The sequence below is a fragment of the Megascapheus bottae genome, chromosome 8, assembly GCF_031878675.1.
Source record: "Megascapheus bottae isolate mThoBot1 chromosome 8, mThoBot2.hap1, whole genome shotgun sequence".
NCBI lineage: Eukaryota > Metazoa > Chordata > Mammalia > Rodentia > Geomyidae > Megascapheus > Megascapheus bottae.
Window position 1 is genome coordinate 39,450,814 of NC_143516.1, and position 22,033 is coordinate 39,472,846.

A 22,033-nucleotide genomic window follows, 5' to 3' on the forward strand; every position below is an offset into this window, starting at 1 on the left:
TCAGTTCTGCCTCACCCTTCTGCCAAGACACTTCTTCCCCCAGTTTGTATACTAGTTTTTGTTTTAGAGACAGATTTCATTACATAGCCATGGCTTACTTCAAACTCCAGATTCTCCTGCCTTGACCTCCCAAGGCTAAGATCCATATGGGTGTACTATCACACTCAACTTGATATGTTTTTGTACAATTGTTTTGCTTTTTCCTGATATTTATATACACTATGAATCTTTTTCTTCACCCATGAAGTTACACATACATGCACACTCAACTCATACATGCATGCCATCTTCACATTAAAAAAAAAAAATATATATATATATATATATATATATTCTTCATCTCTAGAAAACGAGAAGTAGTGTTTGGCTCAAAGGTAGAGCAGTAGCCTAGAGCTGAAGAGCTCAGGGACAACGCCCAGGCCCAGGGGTAGGGTGGTAGTCTTGAAGTGAAGAGCCCAAGGACAGCACCCAGGCCGAGTTCAAGCTCCATGACCCACAAAAAAGAAAAGAAAAGAAAAGAAAAAGCATTCTTTTATTTAGAAAAAGCATATTCACTTTTACAATTCTGCACGTTGAATTTTTTATCTCAAAAATAGCTGCTCTAGGTCAATTTTTGCATGTTTCTTTTTTAAACAAGTACTTTGTTCACTCCTACAAAGCCATGGGCTTCAAAATGTCCTTTGTCCTTCCTCAATATACCACATTACAACAGCACATTTTTTTTCTTTTAGCAGTCTTTGCTAGGAGGTTTCCAATAGTACTCTAGCACCATTCTATTTATATGCACAGCTTTAGTTCTGAATATCTAAAGTCAATACTGATAACATTTATTAAATCAGTAACAGTAGAGGCAAGCCTTACTTCCACCCGAATAAACAATCTATTATTAAGAAGCTCTTTGCAACTGGGCATGGGAATATACAACTAATCCAGTTCTCAAGAGGCTGAGGTACTAAACTATGAGTTCAAATACAACTCGGGGTATATAAGGAGATCCTACCTTAAAAAAAAAAAAAAAACCTCACTGCAAGGCCAGTGCCAGTGGCTCATTGCTGTAATCCTTGCTACTCAGGAAGCTGAGATCTGAGGATCACAGTTCAAAACCAGTCTGCGCAAGCCCTGGGTTTGATTCCTTGGTACCATATACACAGAAAAAACTGGAAGTGATGCTGTGGCTCAATTGGTAGAGTGCTAGCCTTGAGACAAAAAGCTCAGGGACAGTTCCCAAGCCCTGAGTTCAAGGCCCAGGACTGGCAAAATAAATAAATAAGTAAATAAGCAAGCAAGCAACCTCAAGGCCAGAAGCATGGCAGAATGCTTCTCTAGTATGCACAAAGCCCTGGGTTTGATTCCTTGGTACCACATACATAGAAAAAGCTGGAAGTGGTGCTGTAGCTCAAGTGGTAGAAAAAGCCCAATAATAGTAGCCCAGGCTCTGAGTTCAAGCCCCAGTACTGGCAATAAATAAATAAATAAATAAATAAATAAATAAATAAATAAAAGCAAGCTCACTGCTTGCTATTTAACTACTTAGGAGCTGTAATCTAAGGATCAAGGTTCCAAGCCAGCCAAGGTAGGAAAATCCATAAGATGCTGATCTCCAGTTAACCACCAAAAAGCTGGAAGTGGTAGAACAAAAAGTTAAGGAATAGTGGCAAGGCCCTGTGTTCAACTCCCAGGGCCAGCATATGCGTGTACACACACACACACACACACACACACACACACACACACACACACACAAACACACACACATGCCAGTATATCTCAAGAATTAAGTAACATTAAAAAAAAAGAAAATCAACTACATAAAGATATGCCAAGCCTGACAACAGCTTCCACAATAAAATACTGATGTAGCCCATTCAAAAGAAAAAAAAAAAAGCCCTCACGCTAATACATTGCTCTTTTTAGGATCCCTAAGAAACTCTATGTTAGCAATTACAGTGATCAGCTCTCAACCACGTTTTGATTTTGTAGCAGCATTTATAACAAAAACAACAACAACAACAACACACACACACACACACACACACACCAAAAAAAACAAAAACAAAAAACAGTGATCTTGCATCCTTTTGGTACCATTTCTCTTCCTCATTTGATATTCCCTCGGTTGTCCTCCTATGCTACTAGCTGCTCTTATTAACATCTTATAGGACTGACAGTTTCCAAATTTATATTTCCAGTCTGAATCTTTCAAAAAAAAGAAAGAAACTCCTTCTTACATGTATCAATTTCATCTTCATAAAAAAAATCCCACTTTTGATTCCCTACCAAGATCTGTTTTTTCTGAAGCCTTCTGATCTTAGAATGGGAATTTACCCATTTAATGCCTCTTTTTCATTCCCCAGATCCATTCCATCACTAAGTCCTGTTCAGCCTGTATGAAAAATATATCCAGAATCTGATCAATCTCATCACATGGCTGTTCCATTACCTTCTCTCAATATTTTTGCAAGTCTTCTGAATGGTCTCCTTTATTCCACCCTTGTAGTTTCCATTCTCACATTCCCTACACTGCAACCAGAGATCTTTTATTTTCCTTTTCTTCTTCCTCTTCCTTTTCCTTCCTTCCTTCCTTCCTCCCTCCCTCGTTCCCTCCGTCCCTCCCTCCCATTCCCCCTCCCTCCCTCCTTCCCTTCCATCCCTCATTTTCTTCCTTCGTCCTTTCCTTCCTTCCTTCTTCATTTTGTGGTATTAGGGGTTGAGTCCAAGACCCTGAGATCCTTTTAAAACATGCATATTCTATGTTTATCCTAAGACTATTCACTGAAATCCATCTACTTGTAGTCTAGGCACTACTAAAGACTGGTGCCCTCATGATTTTTTTATATCCTAGAAGGGGAGAGACAATACATCAAAAATATAATGAATGAATTACAGCTGGTCTGTAGGTTCTATGAAAAAAAAACTAAAGAGTAAGGAAACAGCATCAGAAAATAAGGTTGAAAGCCAGGCGTGGTGGCTCATGTCTATAATCCTACTTACTCAGGAGGCTGAGATCTGAGGATCGAGGTTCAAAGCCAGCCTGGGCACTAAAGAACGTGAGACTCTTACCTCCAATTAATCATTAGAAAACAGGAAGTGGGGATGTGGCTCCAGAGGTAGCCTTGAGCTAAAGAACTCAGGGACAGATCCCAGCCCAAAGTTCAAGCCCCATGACCCACCAAAAAAAGGTTGAATTGTGAACTTAAGTCTAGGCTTCCCTAGCAAAGCAACATCTAACGAGCAAATATCTGGGGGATGAGCATTCTAGAAAAAAAAAAAATGTTAGCATAATGTCAACAAAAAGATGCTAACATAGTGGTCCTGTGGCTCAAGTGGTAAAAACCTAGCCTTGAGGAAAGCTCAAGGACAGTGCTCAAACTCTGAGTTCAAGCCCCAGGAATGGCAAAAAAAAAAAAAAAATTAAAGGTTTAAGGCCAGGAGTTTGGCCTAGTGGTAGAGTGCTTGCCTAGCATGCATGAAGACCTGGGTTCGATTCCTCAGTACCACATACATAGAAAAAAAAAAGCCGGAAGTGGTGGTGCTGAGGCTCAAATGGTAGAGCTCTAGCCTTGAGAAAGTCCAAGGACAGTGCTCAGGCCCTGAGCTCAAGCCCAGGACTGGCAAAAAAAAAAAAAAAAAAACAAAGATGCTAACATAAGTCTCTTGTAAAACATTATTTTTTAGTTCCTTTTGCAGACCACAATAATGTGTGGAAAGATATAAGATTTCAAACTCATTGCTTTTATCTAAATATCACTTGTATCTTAATGTCTTAAATAATTGCCTAATAAGCCACAAGAGCTTAGAAACGATAAATTTAGTAAAGTACTAAAAACCATACAAGCAATAGTCAGGAAAAAAGTACATTCAACATGGGAAATGAACTGGACTTATCTTGCTTAAGATAAACACTTTTCAAAGATAAATACAGAATAATTTTTCATACTAAAACAGTTATAAAAATAATGATAAGCAAGGTCATCAGATTTATTAACACAATAAAATTAGTACAAAATTGTGGATTTTTAAAAGCTTGTTAGTTTCCTTCTAATTGGGTGAGACTAGCACAATGTTTGTTTTTACCTTCCGGTGGTCTGTTGGATGTTGCCACAACGACGACCCCATTTTTGAACAGATTTTCAAAAAGCTGTTTCAGAATCATGGCATCAGCAATGTCAGTGACCTATGGACAACAACATATTTGTTTTATTTTAATTTCACTTCTGCTCTAACCAATTTGCTAATGGCTCATCTTTTTTTAAAAAAAATGGAAGTGAATTCTAAGAGGAAGTCTAATTATCATCATGAAAAAGAAAGCAGATAATTAAAAGCATGAAAGAACATGTAACAGTCCTTTAAACTTGACTCTTCTTCTTTGCAAGCCGATCATTTCTAGGCAAATTATCAAATGATTTTATGTGAACTTCTTTTATAGAACTACAGGTGGAAAGCATAGATAATTGTCCTAAATATTAAGGGAGTCTAATTAATTAGAACATGACCAACTCACTCTGCCTACTGCCATTTGCCCCTCCCCCCAAAAAAAAGAAAAGAGACAAAAAAATAATAAGAAAATAAGAATATTAAAATATGTAGGCTGTTTACAATTTCTAATACCTTTCTGGCAAAGGTCCCTGGAAAGGTGACTTTAAATGGTCATGGGACTTTAGAAATAAGGACAAGTAGCCAGTGAGACATAATCAGCTGCTGTTGAAAATAGAATGATATGACATAGATACTATTGTGCAATTGTTGCACAAAACAATTCAACAGATGGCCCATCACAAAAATAAGCGATTTCATTGTTCTTTGTAAGTGCCTTCTATTACTGTCCATGAATAATCAAAAGGCACTGCAGTCACTTCCAGCACAGCCAGCCTCTGCTAACCTTCGAAAACACAAATACTCCTTCGAAAAGAAAGGGGGAAAAAAATCTTTTGCAAGAACAGTTGATATAATGCTTTTTTTTTTAAAGGAGGCTTCTGACAAAACTAGCATAATGGACATAAAACTATTTGGCATAAGTTGGGTTAAGAAAAATATAACTATGGATCTTTTCTAAAAATCACTTTATTATAAAAATTCATAATTGCATAGTAAACTTAATGATAACTTCTTAGAAAAGCTTTAAAAATTTGAAAAGAATGAGCCAGAAATGGAAATTACCTATAAAAGCAAATACAGAATGTTTTTATGTTAACTTCTATAGAACTGCAAGTGGAAAGCACAGATAAGTGTCCTAAACATAAAGAAGTCTAATTAGTTAGAACATGACCAACTCACTACTGCCATTTGCCCCTCCCCAACCCCCCAAAAATAGAAGAGACAAAAAATAAGAAGGAAACAAGAACATTAAAATAGTGTGTTTACAATCATTACAGGCTTCCCTAAGAATATGAGTTTTCCATATTCCCAGTGCAAAAAAAAAATGTTTTGCTGTTTCTTTGGTAATGGTATTTGCCTTTCAAATAATCTCAAATCAAACGTGTGTTATATAATACTAGCTAAACATATATCATTAATTTAAAACCCTTTTATGGAACACAAAAACTAATGGAATTGTTTCCATTTGATCAAGAGTTACAACATGACTAATAATAACCTACACTGAATAGATCTAAGTCACTTTTCTCTTTACAGATGATATCTGACTCAAACATTTAATGATTTGTTTACCACCAGAACAAAGCAAAATCAGGAAAGAAGATGTACATGTTTGTTTGTTTGTTTCCATCTTGGGCCATAACTTGAAAGCATTATTAATTTTAAAAAATGACTGAATATCCTTAAAATTGTAGACTTTAGGTACTTCAAAAGTGGTGATTAAAATGTAAAGTAAAGGAGTGGAGATATTATTTTATTTGGAGCTTAGGATCATTGTCAAATTTTGCTTCCGCAAAAACACTCACAAAGAAGTTCCTTTTCAAATGCTCAAACACCAGTGGCATTTCTGATGAGGGAACAGAACAAGCTTACAAATTTTAGTAGCGACTGCACTTTTAAATTAGATTTAAAATCCAATTTAAATTCCCAATACATTTACTTTTCAAGTACAGGTTACTCTATTTAAGACAATAAAACAGTCATTCACCTATATTTTTCCCAAAATATATAAAAATAGCTTTTATGTCCTAAGGACATAAGAAGAGACATTTAGCTTTTAACACAATATGGAGGTTTAAACTAAAAACTGAAGGAAGCAAAGAGTAAGGGCTCGTAGCTGGGTTAGACTTTGCTGCTTTTATACTATGGAATGTTTTTGCCCTATCAGAGAGAATTAACTTGGAGAAGCTATGACTAATTAAAAAAGCAGGAGTCACTTGCAGCAGCCGGGTGCCAATGTATACTCTTTTGATCTTCTCCCTGCACTAGTTCAGCTTTACTGGGGAACAGTAATTTTACAGTGTAAGTGAACAGAAGACAATTGGCCCCACATTCTTGGAGAGCTGGCGTTTTTTAGCACCCAGAATTTCATTACCACCAGGAACAAAAGAGAAGGCTACAGATTACCAATAAGGGTAGTCTGCTAATAGAGAGTAGAGACATTTCATTAGCATTAAAGAGAAGAGATTTTTTTATGACCTAGAGTTGCTTTCTATTATGACTCACTTAAGTAAAAAGAAAAAAAAAAAACAACCTAATGGTTAATTTACATGTGTAAGTGCCTGAGTCTCAGTCATCCACTGATTGGTACAGTGCCATGTAATGAGTGACAAACATAAGCATGCATTATCAGTAATTAGTATTAGCACAAAAATAAGCACCTAGTTTTTATTAGCAGTTTTTAATAGCTTCCCTGTTTTATAAAAACGGTCAAAACTATTTTTCAAATGATATTGATAACTTATAAAGGAGAATTTTGCATGATATTCTGCTGATCAGAATGCTTTCTCTTTTCTTTCTTTTTCCTTTTTTTTTTTACTATATCAGTAAAACAACTATACAATATCCTAAAAAGAGACACAAAGACTTAAGTTTAAAAAATTATATTTCCTCAGGTATTCAAATATCTCCAGAATAATAAATGGTTTACAATTAACATGAATATTCAAAGAGGATATATCCTGAAAAAAAGTTTGAGAATAAACTATTTTTATAGCAACTTAAATACATTATAAAAACAAAAAACTGGGGCCGGGAGTTTGGCCTAGTGGTAGAGTGCTTGCCTAGCATGCACGAAGACCCGGGTTCGATTCCTTGGTACCACATGCATAGAAAAAAGCTGGAAGTGGTGCTGAGGCTCAAGTGGTAGAGCTCTAACCTTGACAACTTCATATTAAAAAAAAAAAAACTGAGATGAAATAATCTATTTCACTGGTCCCAGGCTGAAGCGGTAGAGTCCCTAGCTAGCAAGTATAAGGTTCTTATTTCAAATCCAAGTATAATACACACATACACATACACACATACAAACAGAAAGAAGGATAAAGAGTAAAAAAAGAAAAAAGAATAGTGTACCTCATAAAACAAATAAAACTGAAATGCCACACTTGGTAAAGATGATCAGGCTAGTGAAAAATTTATTCTACAAATATAATCTAAATGCTAACAAAACATAATTTTAAAAATTCCTTACATTACACAGGGCATTGGTGGCTCCTACCTGTAATCCTAGCTACTCAGGAGGCTGAAATCTGAGGATCACAGATCGAAGCCAGCCTGGGAAGAAAAGTCCATGAGATTTGTTATCTCAAAAAAAACTATTCAGAAAAAGCTGGAAATGGTGCTGTAACTCAAGTGGTAGAACACTAGCATTGAGCAAAAAGGGCTCAGTGAAAGTACCCAAGTCCTGAGTTCAAGCCCCACAACTGACCAAAATAAATAAATAAATAAATAAATCAAGAACACAAAAAAGAGTATCCTTGCTTTTAAAGCAGCGATAATTCCCATTCATCTCCCTAATCTCCCTAGTAAAATTATATAATATTAATTAACACCACCTAAAGGCTAACGATAATTAGGTAAAAAGAATGGTGATATGATTCAATTTTAAAACTGAAGTGCAATCTAGATAAACTGTCACAAAGAATAAAACATCTAAAATTCTTATAAATCAGTAAGTATTGTACTATGTGCTTAATACAGGTAAGGGTAATTTTTAGATTCTATTATTAAAACATTTATCAAACCCCCACCTAGTTCTAGAGCTATAGATTTAAACATATAGCACAAGACTATAAACACTAAGGAAAACATATAACATAACATAGCATGAAATAACATAACAGAGCACTGACACTGGACTTAAGCTGTATAACTTGGTCAAGTTGGTCTCTGTGACCCTTAATTTCCTCATCAATATATTGAAAGCAATGATATTATTTACCTTGTAAACCTTTAACCCTTAAAAGATGCTTATTATCTATTTCTCAAGAAATGTTAACTGTTAGCTGGGCACAGTGGCTCACGTCTATAATCCTAGCTACGCAAGAAGCTGGGATCTGAGGATCCCAGTTCAAAGCCAGCCCAAGCATTAAAGAATGCATTAAAGAATGTGAGAATCTTTTTTTAAATTTATTTTTATTGTAATTAATAGAAGGGTTACATTATATTCACCAGATAGAAGGTATATTACTGTATTACTTCACAAACATTGATACCCTTTCTCATGACATGGTCCCCATTTCCCTCCCCCTTCCCCCTGCTCTTTTTTATTTCCCCCCTTCCCTATCCAATTTCAAATAACCAATTAAGCACATATAAAATATATCAAACAACAAGGTGAAATATTGTAACAATATGATATAACCAAGGGATAGCAAAAGAGATAAGTAAACATAGTAGGTAAATGGTAGATTAGAAGACATATTTGATAGATAGATCGATAGATAGATAAATAGATAATTAGATATCACAAGGAGGAAAAGGAGAGTAAGGAGCATCAGAAGTGTAAAAGTCAATGGCAAATAGCAATATTAACTAGAATGTTGGTGTAGCCCTTGTTAAGATGGAGATAATTGAGCAAAGATCTGAAGAAGTTAGGGAGTAAAAGAAAGATGTATCAAAGGTTGCTGCTTCAGTATTCAAAAGAGAACAGGAACTTGTAGGCAGGGACAAGAGGGAGAAACTGAGGGAAAGTGAAAAAAGGGGTGACATTACCTGATTTGTGAAATGGTAACTCCTCTGTACAATATCTTAATAATAACAATAAAATTATACATAGATTTTTTTTGTGGGTCATAGGGCGTGAACTCGGCCTGAGTGTTGTCCCTGCGCTCTTCAGCTCAAGGTTTCAACCTTACTCATTGAGCCAAAGAGCCACTTTTGGTTTCTTGGTGGTTAATTGGAGATAACAGTATCACATTCTTTAGTGGGCTGGCTTTGATCCTCAGATTTCAGCCTCCTGAGTAGCTTGGATTACAGGTGTGAGCCACTGAGCCAGGCTAAAATTATATTTTAAAAAAGAAATATGCCAGGCAAGGTGGCTCACACCTATAATCCTAGCTATTCAGGAGGCTATGATCTGAGAATCTCATAGGTATGGGACATTCAGCTGTGGGACCCACGGGACAGATGGGGTCCTATGATATAGAACAAGGCTCTTAAAGGGATGAAAGAATAAATACACAGAAACCAAGGCTGGATGGAGCAGGTACTAAGAGACACCTCCATGATTTCTGCCTCTGGGTTAGTTTTTTGTTGTTGTTGTTTTTGTTTTGTTTTGTGAGACTTGGGACTTGATCTGGCCTGGGCACTGTACCATAGCTCTTCAGCTCAAGGCTACCACCCTACCAATGAGCCAAGCCCCACTTCCTGTTTTTTAGAGGTTAATTGGAGATAAGAGTCGCAGGTCCTTTTGTGCCTGGGCTGGTTTTGAACCTTGATCCTCAGATCTCTGAATAGCTAGGATTACAGGCATGAACCATCGGCCCAGCTTCCTATGTGCTTTTTGCAATACTATACTCGTTCAGAACATTAGTATGTGGCTAGTTGCTTTTGGTTCCTTTTTCCCATTTCCAAATCCATCATTTAAAAGCTAAATTCAGTGGTGAGCACCCAGGCTAACAAGATAGGTTTTTACTAGGACTTCACTATCAGGGTAACATTGTGTGGCTTTTGGGGCCATTAGGAATTTTTATCCTCATGAACACTTTTCCTTAATCCATGAAAAAATTACAATTACATTACAAAGGAGAAAAACAAGTATAACACAGATATAAACAGACAGAAGCTACATTCATTACTACATATATGTTTTTGTTTTCAAGTTTTAAAAGAAACCAAGTAAAATATCTTCAAGAGCGGGAAGTTTGGCCTAGTGGTAGAGTGCTTGCCTAGCATGCACGAAGACCTGGGTTCAATTCCTCAGTACCACATACATAGAAAAAAGCCAAAAGTGGTGCTGAGGCTCAAGTGATAGAGCTCTAGCCTTGAGAAAGCCCAAGGACAGAACTCAGGCCCTGAGCTCAAGGCCAAGTCTGGTGAAAAAAAAAAAAGAATGTGAGACTTTTATCTCCAGTTAACCACTAGAAAACCAGAAGTAGCTCTGTGGCTCAAGGGATAACCTTGAGCTGAAAAGCTCAGGGACAACATCCACGCCCAGAGTTCAAGTACCACCACCACAAAAAAAAAAGATATTTTTACATCATACCTAAGACATTCAGATGCTGTTAGATTCTTCATCTGTATATAAAGAAAACATTATTGAATTAAATAAGAATATAAGGATATAAAAACATATTATACTATGAAACATTTTACCAAGGTTAAGTATCAATATACCTATTTCATTTATCTTTTTTTTTGTCAGTCATGAGGCTTGAAGTCACAACCTGGGAGCTGTCGCTGAATTATTTTGCTCAAGGTTAACATTCAACCACTATGAGCCACAGCTCCACTTCTGGGTTTTGAGGGTTAATTGGAGATAAATCTTACTGGGACTCTTCTGCCCTGGTTGGCTATGAATCGCAATCCTCCTGAGTAGCTAGAATTACAGGCATGAGCCACTTGCACCTGCTAAATGTAATATTAAAATGGAAATTATAAAATTAAATGTGCAGATTCAATTGTATTTAGAGTTATTTTGGTCAAAGGGCTAATAATGGAAAACTCTTATTCACTGACTTGTGTTCTTAGAAGTATAATTGTTAACTCAAAGCCATTTCCATTCGATTCCTTCTATAATGTATTGGTGTACTTAGTATATCTCTTCAGAGTGGCAGGGAACACTTATTCTTTTCCATTAGCCATCACTTGAAAGACCTTGGTAGCTCTATAATACAAAGGATGAATATCAGGCTCTCTTGATAATTATGAAAGGAAAAAAGAAAGAGCAAAGATTTCTCCTCTCCAGATGGTTTAGTGTTACGGCACTCCCAGTGAAATTCTTTTTTGCCCTCTATCATAAACCTAGACTACTGTTGGTAATATATAACTAGCAGCTAAAGGAGACTCATCATGTATAATTTGGGACAAAGCCATACTGACCACAGCATCATCCCACTAAATGCAGAACAGGGAATAACTCACTATAGATTTAAATGCATAATTTCAGAAAATCCTGAAAATAAATATAGACTTTAAATGTTCAAAAGAAGCAATGCTTTTCCTTTATTACAGACTATGTAAGTCATGAAGTTTAAGTTATTCTTTATATAAACCTTGAAATAGTCATTATTTTATAATTACATATCTTTGTGATATGAGGACACAGAGAGACACTGACAATTTAAAGGTGGTAACTTCTACTGTAAAAGAATGAATAGGGGGCCAGGAGTTTGGCCTAGTGCTTAAAGTGCTTGCCTAGCATGCATGAAGACCCGGGTTCGATTCCTCGGTACCACATACATAGATAAAAAGCCAGAAATGGTGCTGAGGCTCAAGCGGTAGAGCTCTAGCCTTGAGAAAGTCCAAGGACAGTGCTCAGGCCCTAAGCTCAAGCCCAGGACTGGCAAAAAAAAAAAAAAAAAAAAAAAGAATGAATAGTGGCCAGGTACAGTGGTACATGCCCATAATCCTAGCTACTCAGGAGACTAAGAAATCATAGTTTGAGGCTAACCCAGGTAAAACATTCTCAAGACTTCATCCTCACCAAGAAAAAGCTAGGTGGGGTGACGCACACTTGCAATCTGTTACATGGGAAATGCAAATAAGAGGACTGAAGTCCAGGCCAACCCAAACTAAAAGGAAAACTCTATATAAAAGAATACCAAAAAAAGAACTGGGAGCACATTTCAGTTGATAGAGTACCTGGCTAACAAGGACAAGGACCTAAGTTCAAACCCCAGTATCACCAAAACGAAAAAAAAGACTCAATAGTGACATTGTGTATATGTGTTGCATTTTCTTTTTTCTTCCTTCAACTACTTTTAAAAATACACTTTTCTCAGTGGCTACACATAAGAAGGGGGACTAGATTCACCTGCATGTATGCCATAGCTTTCTGACCCCTACAAAAATAGTAAAGGTGAAGTAGTATTAGCTGAAGTGAATGTATCAAATTAATTTATAAAACAATAACAAAATTTAATCTAGGAGCAAAATTTAAATCTTTACACTTCATTCATTATATATTTCTCCTTTTATTTCTCCATTTTACCTGAAATTCATCAAAACATAAGAGAGATGCTTCTTGGCTGATTTCTTCAGCTACAGGAGCTATTGGGTCATATGATTGAGCCATGAATCCTGCTTTCCTTTTTGGCAAATTCTGTTTAAGGCGATGAATTCCTTAAATGAATGAAATGAAATAAAGACCAAACACAATATTAATAGTATATTTTAAGCAACTATTTTTAATTTCTAAATGAAATTAGCTCAGAAATAAAAATAAAGGTCCACATACTACCACAGTTGATTGCACAAATTAGTTGTGCTTCTTCTACCTTCAAATAAGTTATTCAAGTACTGTTATAGTCTTAGAGTTGCAAAGATGCTTCAAGATCATCTCATCTTCATTCTTGAATCACATCAGAGATGATTAAGTGATACATAATAAGACAGTTTAGTATATTGCTAGCAAGCCTAAAGAATTCAGTGATAGAGGAGTGGCGCTATGGCTCAAGTGGTAGAGCACTAGTCTTGAAGTAAAGAGCTCAGAGACAGTGCCCAGGCCCAGAATTCAAGCCCCTACAATCCAGGACAAAAAATAAAAAGGAAATTCAGTGATGGGATGTGAAACAGTGATCCTGCCCAAGAAATACAGCATATCTACTCAAAATGTTGCCTTAGCTTTAGTATAAAGCACTCAAGCCAATCCTTCTTCATTTAATGTATACTAAATGCTGAACATATTAAGAAAAAAAGACAATGTTCCCATTGTAGGAAGGTTATAGTGTAGCTGATAAGAAAAATCACTTAAAGGGCTAGAAGTGTAGCCTAGTGGTAGAGTGCTTGCCTAACAAGCACAAAGCCCTCGATTCAATTCCTTGGTACCACATAGATAGAATGCCAGAAATGGTGCTGTGACTCAAGTGGTAGAACACCAGTCTTGAAAAAGCCCAAGACCAGTGCTTTGGCCCTCAGTTTAAGCTCCAGGACTAGCAAAAAAGAAAAGAAAAGAAAGAAAGAGAAAAATAATTCACATACACACACACACACACACACACATATAATATAATATAAGAATAAAAAGTAGGGGCCGGGAGTTTGGCCTAGTGGTTAAAGTGTTTGCCTAGCATGCATGAAGACCCGGGTTCAATTCCTCGGTACCACATACATAGAAAAAAAAAGCCAGAAGTGGTGCTGAGGCTCAAGTGGTAGAGCTCTAGCCTTGAGAAAGTCCAAGGACAGTGCTCAGGCCCTGAGCTCAAGCCCAGGACTGGCAAAAAAAAAAAAAAAAAGAATAAAAAGTAAAAGGTACATGCAAATACAAGCTAAATGCTTACAAAGAGCAGGACACATGCAGAATAATTTCTTGCTGGGCACAGTGGCTTATTCCTGTAGCTATTCAGAAGCGAAGAGCAGGAGGATTGTGGTGATTCAAGGTCAGCTCAGACCAAGTTTTTGAGACCCTATCACTACTGAAAAAGCTGGTAGAGTACTAGCCTTGAGGAAAAAGGTTGGGGACAGTGTCCAGGCCCTAAATTCAAGCATTGGACTAGCAAAATAAAAAATAAATAAAATAAAGCCAGGTACAGTGGAACATTCTTGTTATTCCAGCTACAAAAAAAGACCCTATCTCAAAAACATTTTTTTTTTTTTTTTTGCCAGTCCTGGACTTGAGCTCCGGGCCTGAGCACTGTCCTTGGACTTTCTCAAGGCTAGAGCTCTACCACTTGAGCCTCAGCACCACTTCCGGCTTTTTTCTATGTATGTGGTACCAAGAAATTGAACCCGGGTCTTCGTGCATGATAGGCAAGCACTTTAACCAATAGGCCAAACTCCCGGCCCTGTTTTGTGTATCTAGCATTCATGAAGCCTTGGGTTCTATTACTTGGTACCACATATACAGAAAAAGCCAGAAGGGGTGCTGTGGCTCAACAGAGTGCTAGCTTTGAGAAAGCCTAAGGACAGTGTTCAGGCCCTAAATGGAAGCCCTGGGAATGGCAAAAAAAAAAAAAAAAAAAAAAAAAAAAAATGGATCTCTCATAAGACACTATGTTGGAAATAAACTTCACAATGTTTGACAAAAAAAAAAAAATCAAAACAAGGAGGAGTAGAGATATGTTCAACTGATAGAGTGATTATCAATAAATATTGAGGCCCTGATATCAAACCCTAGTACAACTCAAACACACACAAAAAAAAAAACAGTCTTGAAATAGTAAATATTATTTAACATTTTTCATCAATACCTAGTAGAAACTGAAAATAATGGATCTTCATATAGTTATCTTCTGTTCTGAATGGGAAATACTGAATTGGTCATGAGAACCAATTATGGTTCCATTAGTAAAACACAATCTTATTTCAAGCAAAATCAAATTTTTTTAAAAATTAGATGTTTACTAAAGTCAGCTATTTTGTAGAATTTATCCACTGAAAAACATCACTTCTTTCAGATTTTTAACTTACTTTTGTGAACATCTAACATGAAACCATGAAAATGGACCCGTTTTTTCCTCTTCATTTCCACATATGCATAAAACATGTCCATCACCATCGTTTTCCCTGTACCTTAAAAAAAAAAAAAAAGATATTGAGAATACTATCAAACAGGGACAGTGCCCAGGCCCTGAGTTCAAGCCCCAGGACTGACAGAAATTAAATTTAAAAATTAAAATTTAAACTCAGACAATGACAGTTGCTGGCGGGGTTGTGTAGAAAAAGGTACCCTACTACACTGCTGGTGGGAATGTAAACTAGTTCAGCCATTCTGGAAAGCAGTGTGGAGGTTTCTTAAAGAACTGAAAATTGACCTTCCCTACAATCCCACCATACCACTTCTGGGCATCTACCCTGAACATCATAACCCAACATATGATAAGGACACCTGCTCAGCTATGTTCATCTCTGCGCTATTCACAATAGCCAGGCGATGGAAACAATCCAGATGCCTTACTGCAGATGAATGGATACAGAAAATGTGGTATATATATAAAATGGAATTCTACATAGCCAACAGACAAGATAAAATAATGGCATTCGCAGGGAAGTGGATGAATCTAGAGCGAATCATGTTGAATGAGACAAGTCAAGACCTAAGGAACAAAAGGCGCATGGTATCCTTAATATGTGGCTATTAAATCCAAAGACTACAAGAGCGAGGACTCAATATTTGCATACTCAATGCTATGGACATGGTAATGGAAATATAAACATAACTATATAGACAAAAAAACCTATGATGCTGTGGACATAATCTTTTATTTCATAAATTAATGTTTCTATGACATACAAACCCTTAGCCTAATTCTGATTAAGTTCTAAAACTAAGTCCCACTGATTGTATATAGAGATTCCCTTCTTGAACACTTGTTTGTTAAATTTTCATATGAAATATGATGTAAAATCAATGTCAATACATTCTTTAATTAAAAAAAATTTAAATTTAAAACAAAGGAGCCAGGAGTTTGGCCTCGTGGTAGAATGCTTGCTCAGCATACACAAAGACCCAGGTTTGATTCTTTGGTACCACATACATAAAAAAAAAAAAAAAAAAAGCAAAAGCAGGGCCGGGAGTTTGGCCTAGTGGTTAAAGTGCTTGCCTAGCATGCATGAAGACCCGGGTTCGATTCCTCGGTACCACATACATAGAAAAAAGCCGGAAGTGGTGCTGAGGCTCAATTGGTAGAGCTCTAGCCTTGAGAAAAGTCCAAGGACAGTGCTCAGGCCCTGAGCTCAAGCCCAGGACTGGCAAAAAAAAAAAAAAGCCAGAAATGGTGCTATTTCTCAAGTAGTAGAGACCTAGCCTTGAAAAGGCCCAAAGACAGTGCTCAGGCACCTGAGTTCAAGCTCCAGGATTGGAAAAAATAAAAAAATTAAATTAAAAAAAAATTAATGGAAAGATTTTATTAACACTGATTTTTACATCATATTTCAAATATCATGTTTAACAAACAAGTATTCAAGAAGAAAATCTCTATATGCAATCAATGGCACATAGATTTTAGAACATAATTAAAATTAAGCTCAAGGTTTATAACAATCAATATAATATTATACCTATAGAGTATATATATTCCATCATAGATTTTTATGTCTATGTAGTTATGTTTATATCTCCAAGACCATGTCAATAACCTTGGGTACCCAAATATTGAGTCATCGATCTACTGCTTGAGCCACAGCTCACTTCTGTCACTTCTGGCTTTTTCTGTTTAGGTGGTACTAAGGAATCAAACCCAGGGCTTCATGTATGTGAGGCAAGCACTCTACCACTAGGCCATGGTCCCAGCCCAAAATTAAAATTTTTTTAAATTAGAAAAATAAAATGCTGATATCATTTTTTCTGATTAATCCTGTTTATACAACATATATTTGAGTTAGTAGTAGTGATTGCCTAGTATGCATGGAGCTCCAGGTTTGATTTCTTTTTTGTTGTTGTTGGTGGTGGTGGTGGTGGTGGTGGTCATGGGGCTTGAACTTGATCCCCACTGTCCCTGAGCTCTTCAGCTCAAGGCTACTGCCCTATCCCTGGACCTGGGCAGTGTCTCTGAGCTCTTCAGCTCAAGGCTACCACCCTCCCCTTGAGCCAAGCCCCATTTCCCATTTTCTAGAGGTTAATTGGAGATAAGAGTCTCAGGTTCTTTTGTGCTAGCCTGGCTTTGAATGTTGATCTTCAAATCTCAGCCTCCAGAATAGCTAGGATTACAGGCGTGAGCCATGGGCCAGGCTGGATTTGATTTGTTACCACATACAAGCTGGAAGTGGTGCTGTGGTTCAAGTGGTAGAGCACTAGCCTTGAGAAGGCTCAAGGACAGTGCCCAGGCCCTGAGTTCAAGTCCAGGACTGGCACAATAATAATAAGGAGGAGGAGGACAAAGAAGAAACAGCTGCCGGGCAGCAGTGGCTCACACCTGAAATCCTAGCTCCTCCTAGCATGAAGTCCTGGGTTCCATTCCTTAGTACCACATAACCAGAAAAAATTGGAAGTGGTGCTGTGACTCTCAAGTGGTAAAGTGCTAGTCTTAAGCAAAAGAAGTTCAAGGAGCAAGCGTGGTAGCTCATGCCTATAATCCTAGCTAATCAGATCTCGGGAGGCTGAGATCTGAGGATCACAGTTCAAAGCCAGCCTGGGCACTGAAGAACATTAAGGATTGTGAGAATCTTATCTCCAATTAACCACTAGAAAATGGGAAGTGGGGCTATGGCTCAAGAGGTAAGGAGGTAGCCTTGAGCTGAACAGCTCAGGGACAGCAGGGACAGCGGGACAGCGTCCACGCCCAGAGTTCAAGCCCCAGGGCTGGCAAAAAAAAAAAAAAAGGAAGAAATTAGGGTCTTTGGGGGATGTAGTTTGGTGATACATGCTTAGTAAGTATACATGGTTAGAAAATATGAGGCCCTGGATTCATAATTACAGTACCAAAAAGGAATAGCAATAATCCTATAATCCCAGCACTCAGTAAGGAGGCAGGAGGATCTCAACTTCAAGGTCAAAATTATAAAGACTGTCTCAAAAACTAAAAACATAAAAATAAACACAAAGAGCTCTAGGGGACTGCAAAAGACATGTTATTTTTTCTTTCTTTTCTTTCTTTCTGTTTATGTATGAGGCTTTTATACACTGTCTACCCTAAGTCCCCTCCTTCTGTAAACAGCCCCTTTTCTTGTCTTTTCTTTTCTTTTTTGCCAGTCCTAGGCCTTGAGCTCAGGGCCTCACTGTCCTTGTGCTTTCTCAAGGCTAGAACTCTACCACTTGAGCCACAGTACCACTTCAGGCTTTTTTCTATGTATGTGATACCAAGGAATTGAACCCAGGCCGTTGTGCGGTATTAGGCAAGCACTCTATCACTAGACCAAACTGCCGGCAAACAGCCCCTTTTCTACTTGGTGTGATTCTGGATCACAGGGAGGACCCGTGTGTTGGTGCAATGTGGGCATGAAACCCAATTAAGTCAGAATTCAGTGTGGTTAAGTATAAATTCTGAGGAGGATCATGATTCCTCCGGTTGAGAAAGCAATCTATAAGCTACCAGGAACCGTCTTTCCCACATCATCAGAAGACTGGTCAAGAATGAAGCCAAATAAACAAGAGGAATCCAAAGATAATAAAGAAAAGAAATTTAAATAAATCAAGCTTGCTTACCAAAATAAAATTTGATACACATCATTTTTTCCCTTTTTTGGTGTGTGTGCCAATAATGAGGCTTGAATTCAGGGCTTAGGTGCAATCTCTTAGCTTTTGACTCAAGGCTAGTGCTCTACCATTTGGACCACAGCTCTACTTCCAAAATTCAATGCAATTCAAAGAAAACAACAATATAAGCCATTAGCATATTAATATTTACAATGTTGATTACACAATCAAAAGTGAGGAAAAGTAAAAAAATCTAGGGATTCTATGTTTCAGTAAAAATGGCTTTCAAAAATGAAAGAAAATGAAGACATTTTGAGAAAAACAAAAGTTAGAAGAATTAGCAGCACATCTGTGCTACAAAAAGTTGTTAAGAAAAGTTCTTCGGGCTAAACAAAGATGATACCAGATGGAAACTGATCTACACAAGGAAATGAAGAACACAGGAAATGATAAATATTTTGGTGAATATATGAAAATTTTATCATCTTTGTGTTTCTTTAGGCAATAATTGACTATTTAGAACAACGCAAAGAAGGCTGGGGGGCATAGATCCAATGGTAAGAGTATTTGCCTAACAAGTTTGAGGACTTAAGTTCAAACCCCAGTCATTATCATTAAAACTGAACAAACTGCCACAGCAATGTATTAGATGGGGTTAATAATCTACATACAAGTATAGAGTAAATAAGCTCTATAGACATATAGAAGATAATGGCACAAATATTATTTCTATTACCATATACTAATTGTATAAAGGGGTTTCACTGTGACAGAAGAATACTATTATAAGACTATATAATACAAGTTGGCAGAAGACTTTAATACAAAATATACATTTTCAACTTCAGGGCTATTATTAAAAGGAATAAAATAATAAAATGCAAATAATAAAGACAAAAATAATCTAATCATGTAAACTAAAATGTACAAAGTAAAAAAAAAAACTGTAACTGGGAACCAATGGTTCATGCTGGTGCTCAGGAGGCTAAAAGATCTCAGGATCCTGATTCTGTGGCAGCCCAGCCAGGAAAGTCCATTTAACCACCAAAAAAAAAAAAAAAAAAAAAAAAAAACAACTAGGGCCGGGAGTTTGGCCTAGTGGTTAAAGTGCTTGCCTAGCATGCATGAAGACCCGGGTTCGATTCCTCGGTACCACATACATAGAAAAAAAAGCCGGAAGTGGTGATGAGGCTCAAGTGGTAGAGCTCTAGCCTTGAGAAAGTCCAAGGACAGTGCTCAGGCCCTGAGCTCAAGCCCAGGACTGGCAAAAAAAAAAAAAAAAAACAAAAAAACTGGGTGCTAGTAGCTCACACCTGAAATCCAAGCAACTTAGGAGGCTGAGATCTGAGGATCACAGTTCAAAGCCAGCTGGAGCATTAAAGCCCATGAGACTCTTATCTCCAGTTAACCACCAGAAAACCTGAAGTGGAGTTGTGGCTCAAATGGTAGAGTACTAGCCTTGAGCTGAAGAGCTCAGAGACAGCACCCAGGCCTAGACTTCAAGTGCCATGACCAAACAAAACAAACAAACAAATAAAAGCATATTTACAAAGAAAGACATGTCTGGCTTTAGCCAGACATAGAGCTGTGACTCAAGTGATAGAGCACTAGCCCCAAGCAAAAATGCTTAAGAACAACACCCAGACCCTTGGTTCAAGCTCCAGGAAGGACACAAAACTAGATAGATAGATAGATAGATAGATAGATAGATAGATAGATAGATAGAATGAAATAACTAACTAAAAGACTTGTAAGGTAGAAATTAGGCAATTGAGGTTTAAGACTAGCATTGGTAAAAGCTTGCAAGACTCCATTTCATCTGATGGCTGGATAGGGTGGCATGCACCTGTCATCTTAACTATGGAAAAACAATTGCAGGGCATAGTAGAGCATGACCATCATACCTAGCAACATAGAGAAACAAAAATAGGATAGAAACATAACTACATAGATATAAAAATCTATGATGGGGGCCGGGAGTTTGGCCTAATGGTAGACTGCTTGCCTAACATGCACGAAGACCCGGGTTCGATTCCTCAGTACCACATTCATAGAAAAAAGTACTGGAAGTGGTGTTGAGGCTCAAGTGGTAGAGCTCTAGCCTTGAGAAAGTCCAAGGACAGTGCTCAGGCCCTGAGCTCAAGACCAGGACTGGCAAAAGAAAAAGAAAAAGAAAAGAAGTAAGGCTAAAAAATAAAATCTATGATGGGATATATACTCTATAGACATAATTTTATATTATATAGATCGATATGTATCTATGACATACAAACTCTCAGCTTAATTTTATGTTCTAAAATCTATGTTCCAGTGATTGCCAGAGATTCCCTTCCTGAATACTTGTTTGTTAAACATGACATTTGAAATATAATATAAAAATCAGTTTTAATAAAGTCTTTCAATTAAAAAAGAAGTAGGAAGAGCACAACCTAGGACAATGGGAACATAAAGTGATCCTCTATTTCAAAAGTAAGTAATAAGGGCCAGGTGTTTAGTTTATTGGTAGGAGTGCTTGCCTAGTATGCACGAAGACCTGGATTCGATTCCTCAGTACCACATATATAGAAAAAAAAAAATGGTAGAGCTCTAGCCTTGAGAAAGCCCAAGGACAATGCCCAGGCCCGGAGTTCAAGGCTGAGGACTGGGAAAAAAAAAAGTAACTAATAAGCTAAATTCTGGTGGCTCATGCCTATAATCATAGCTACAATGGAGGCTGAGATTTGAGGATCCAATTTCAAAGCCAGCCCAGGCACTAAAGTCTCTGAGACTCTTTATCTCCAGTTAACCACTAGAAAACCCGGAAGTGGCACTGTGGCTTAAGGGGTAGGGCAGTAATCTTGATCTGAAGAGCTCAGGGACAGCACCCAGGCCCAGAGCAACTATGAAAACTGCTGGCTGTTAGTTTGGAAAATTGGCCACATTCTAATTAATTGAAGGAAAACCAAGTAATTTATGAATGCTTGAACAAAGAGGAAAGAATTGTGGCAGGGGATGCTCACATGGTGGGGGCATAGCAACCTTTGGGTGGAAACATCTTATAATACAGAGACAGGGAGAGAAAGGAGTTCTAAAATAGGAAATTGCTGGACATTTTGGTTGTCAGTTTAGAATACTTACAAAACAGGTAGTAAAAGATGGGGAGTGTTCTCCTTTAAAGGGTTCTCTGACGGAAGAATAGAGTCAATGCCATCACAAGCTTTTCTAATTTTTTTACTGTTTATTTTTTTGGACTTGAGAGGTAGGTTTAAATGGGAAAGAGGATATGTGTTTCTTAGCATTCCCTTTCACTCCGCATACCTGTACTGGACTTGGGCTTAGTCATGCCTACTGCATTCTGTTCTCTCTCTCTCTCTTTTTTTTTTTTGCCAGTCCTGCGCTTGAGCTCAGGGCCTGAGCACTGTCCTTGGACTTTCTCAAGGCTAG

The 22,033-nt window shown here is 37.4% G+C and overlaps 1 protein-coding gene across 7 annotated transcripts in view; it reads right to left on the reverse strand.

Moving 5' to 3' along the window:
* Positions 1 to 22,033, reverse strand: part of Afg1l (AFG1 like ATPase) — a 153,781-nt gene that overhangs the window by 104,108 nt on the left and 27,640 nt on the right. For 6 of the 7 annotated variants that reach the window (XR_016536480.1, XM_090338340.1, XM_090338341.1 and 3 more), the window contains 3 exons: positions 14,947 to 15,048; positions 12,530 to 12,660; positions 4,075 to 4,174 (listed from right to left, as the gene is read on the reverse strand). Coding sequence is in view for 6 of the 7 variants with exons in the window: in XM_090338335.1 (XP_090194461.1) it covers positions 4,075 to 4,174; positions 12,530 to 12,660; positions 14,947 to 15,048 (333 nt within the window). In the remaining variant the exon portion in view is untranslated. The remainder of the gene's footprint in view (positions 1 to 4,074; positions 4,175 to 12,529; positions 12,661 to 14,946; positions 15,049 to 22,033) is intronic. The other variant, XM_090338337.1, reaches the window with a different exon arrangement.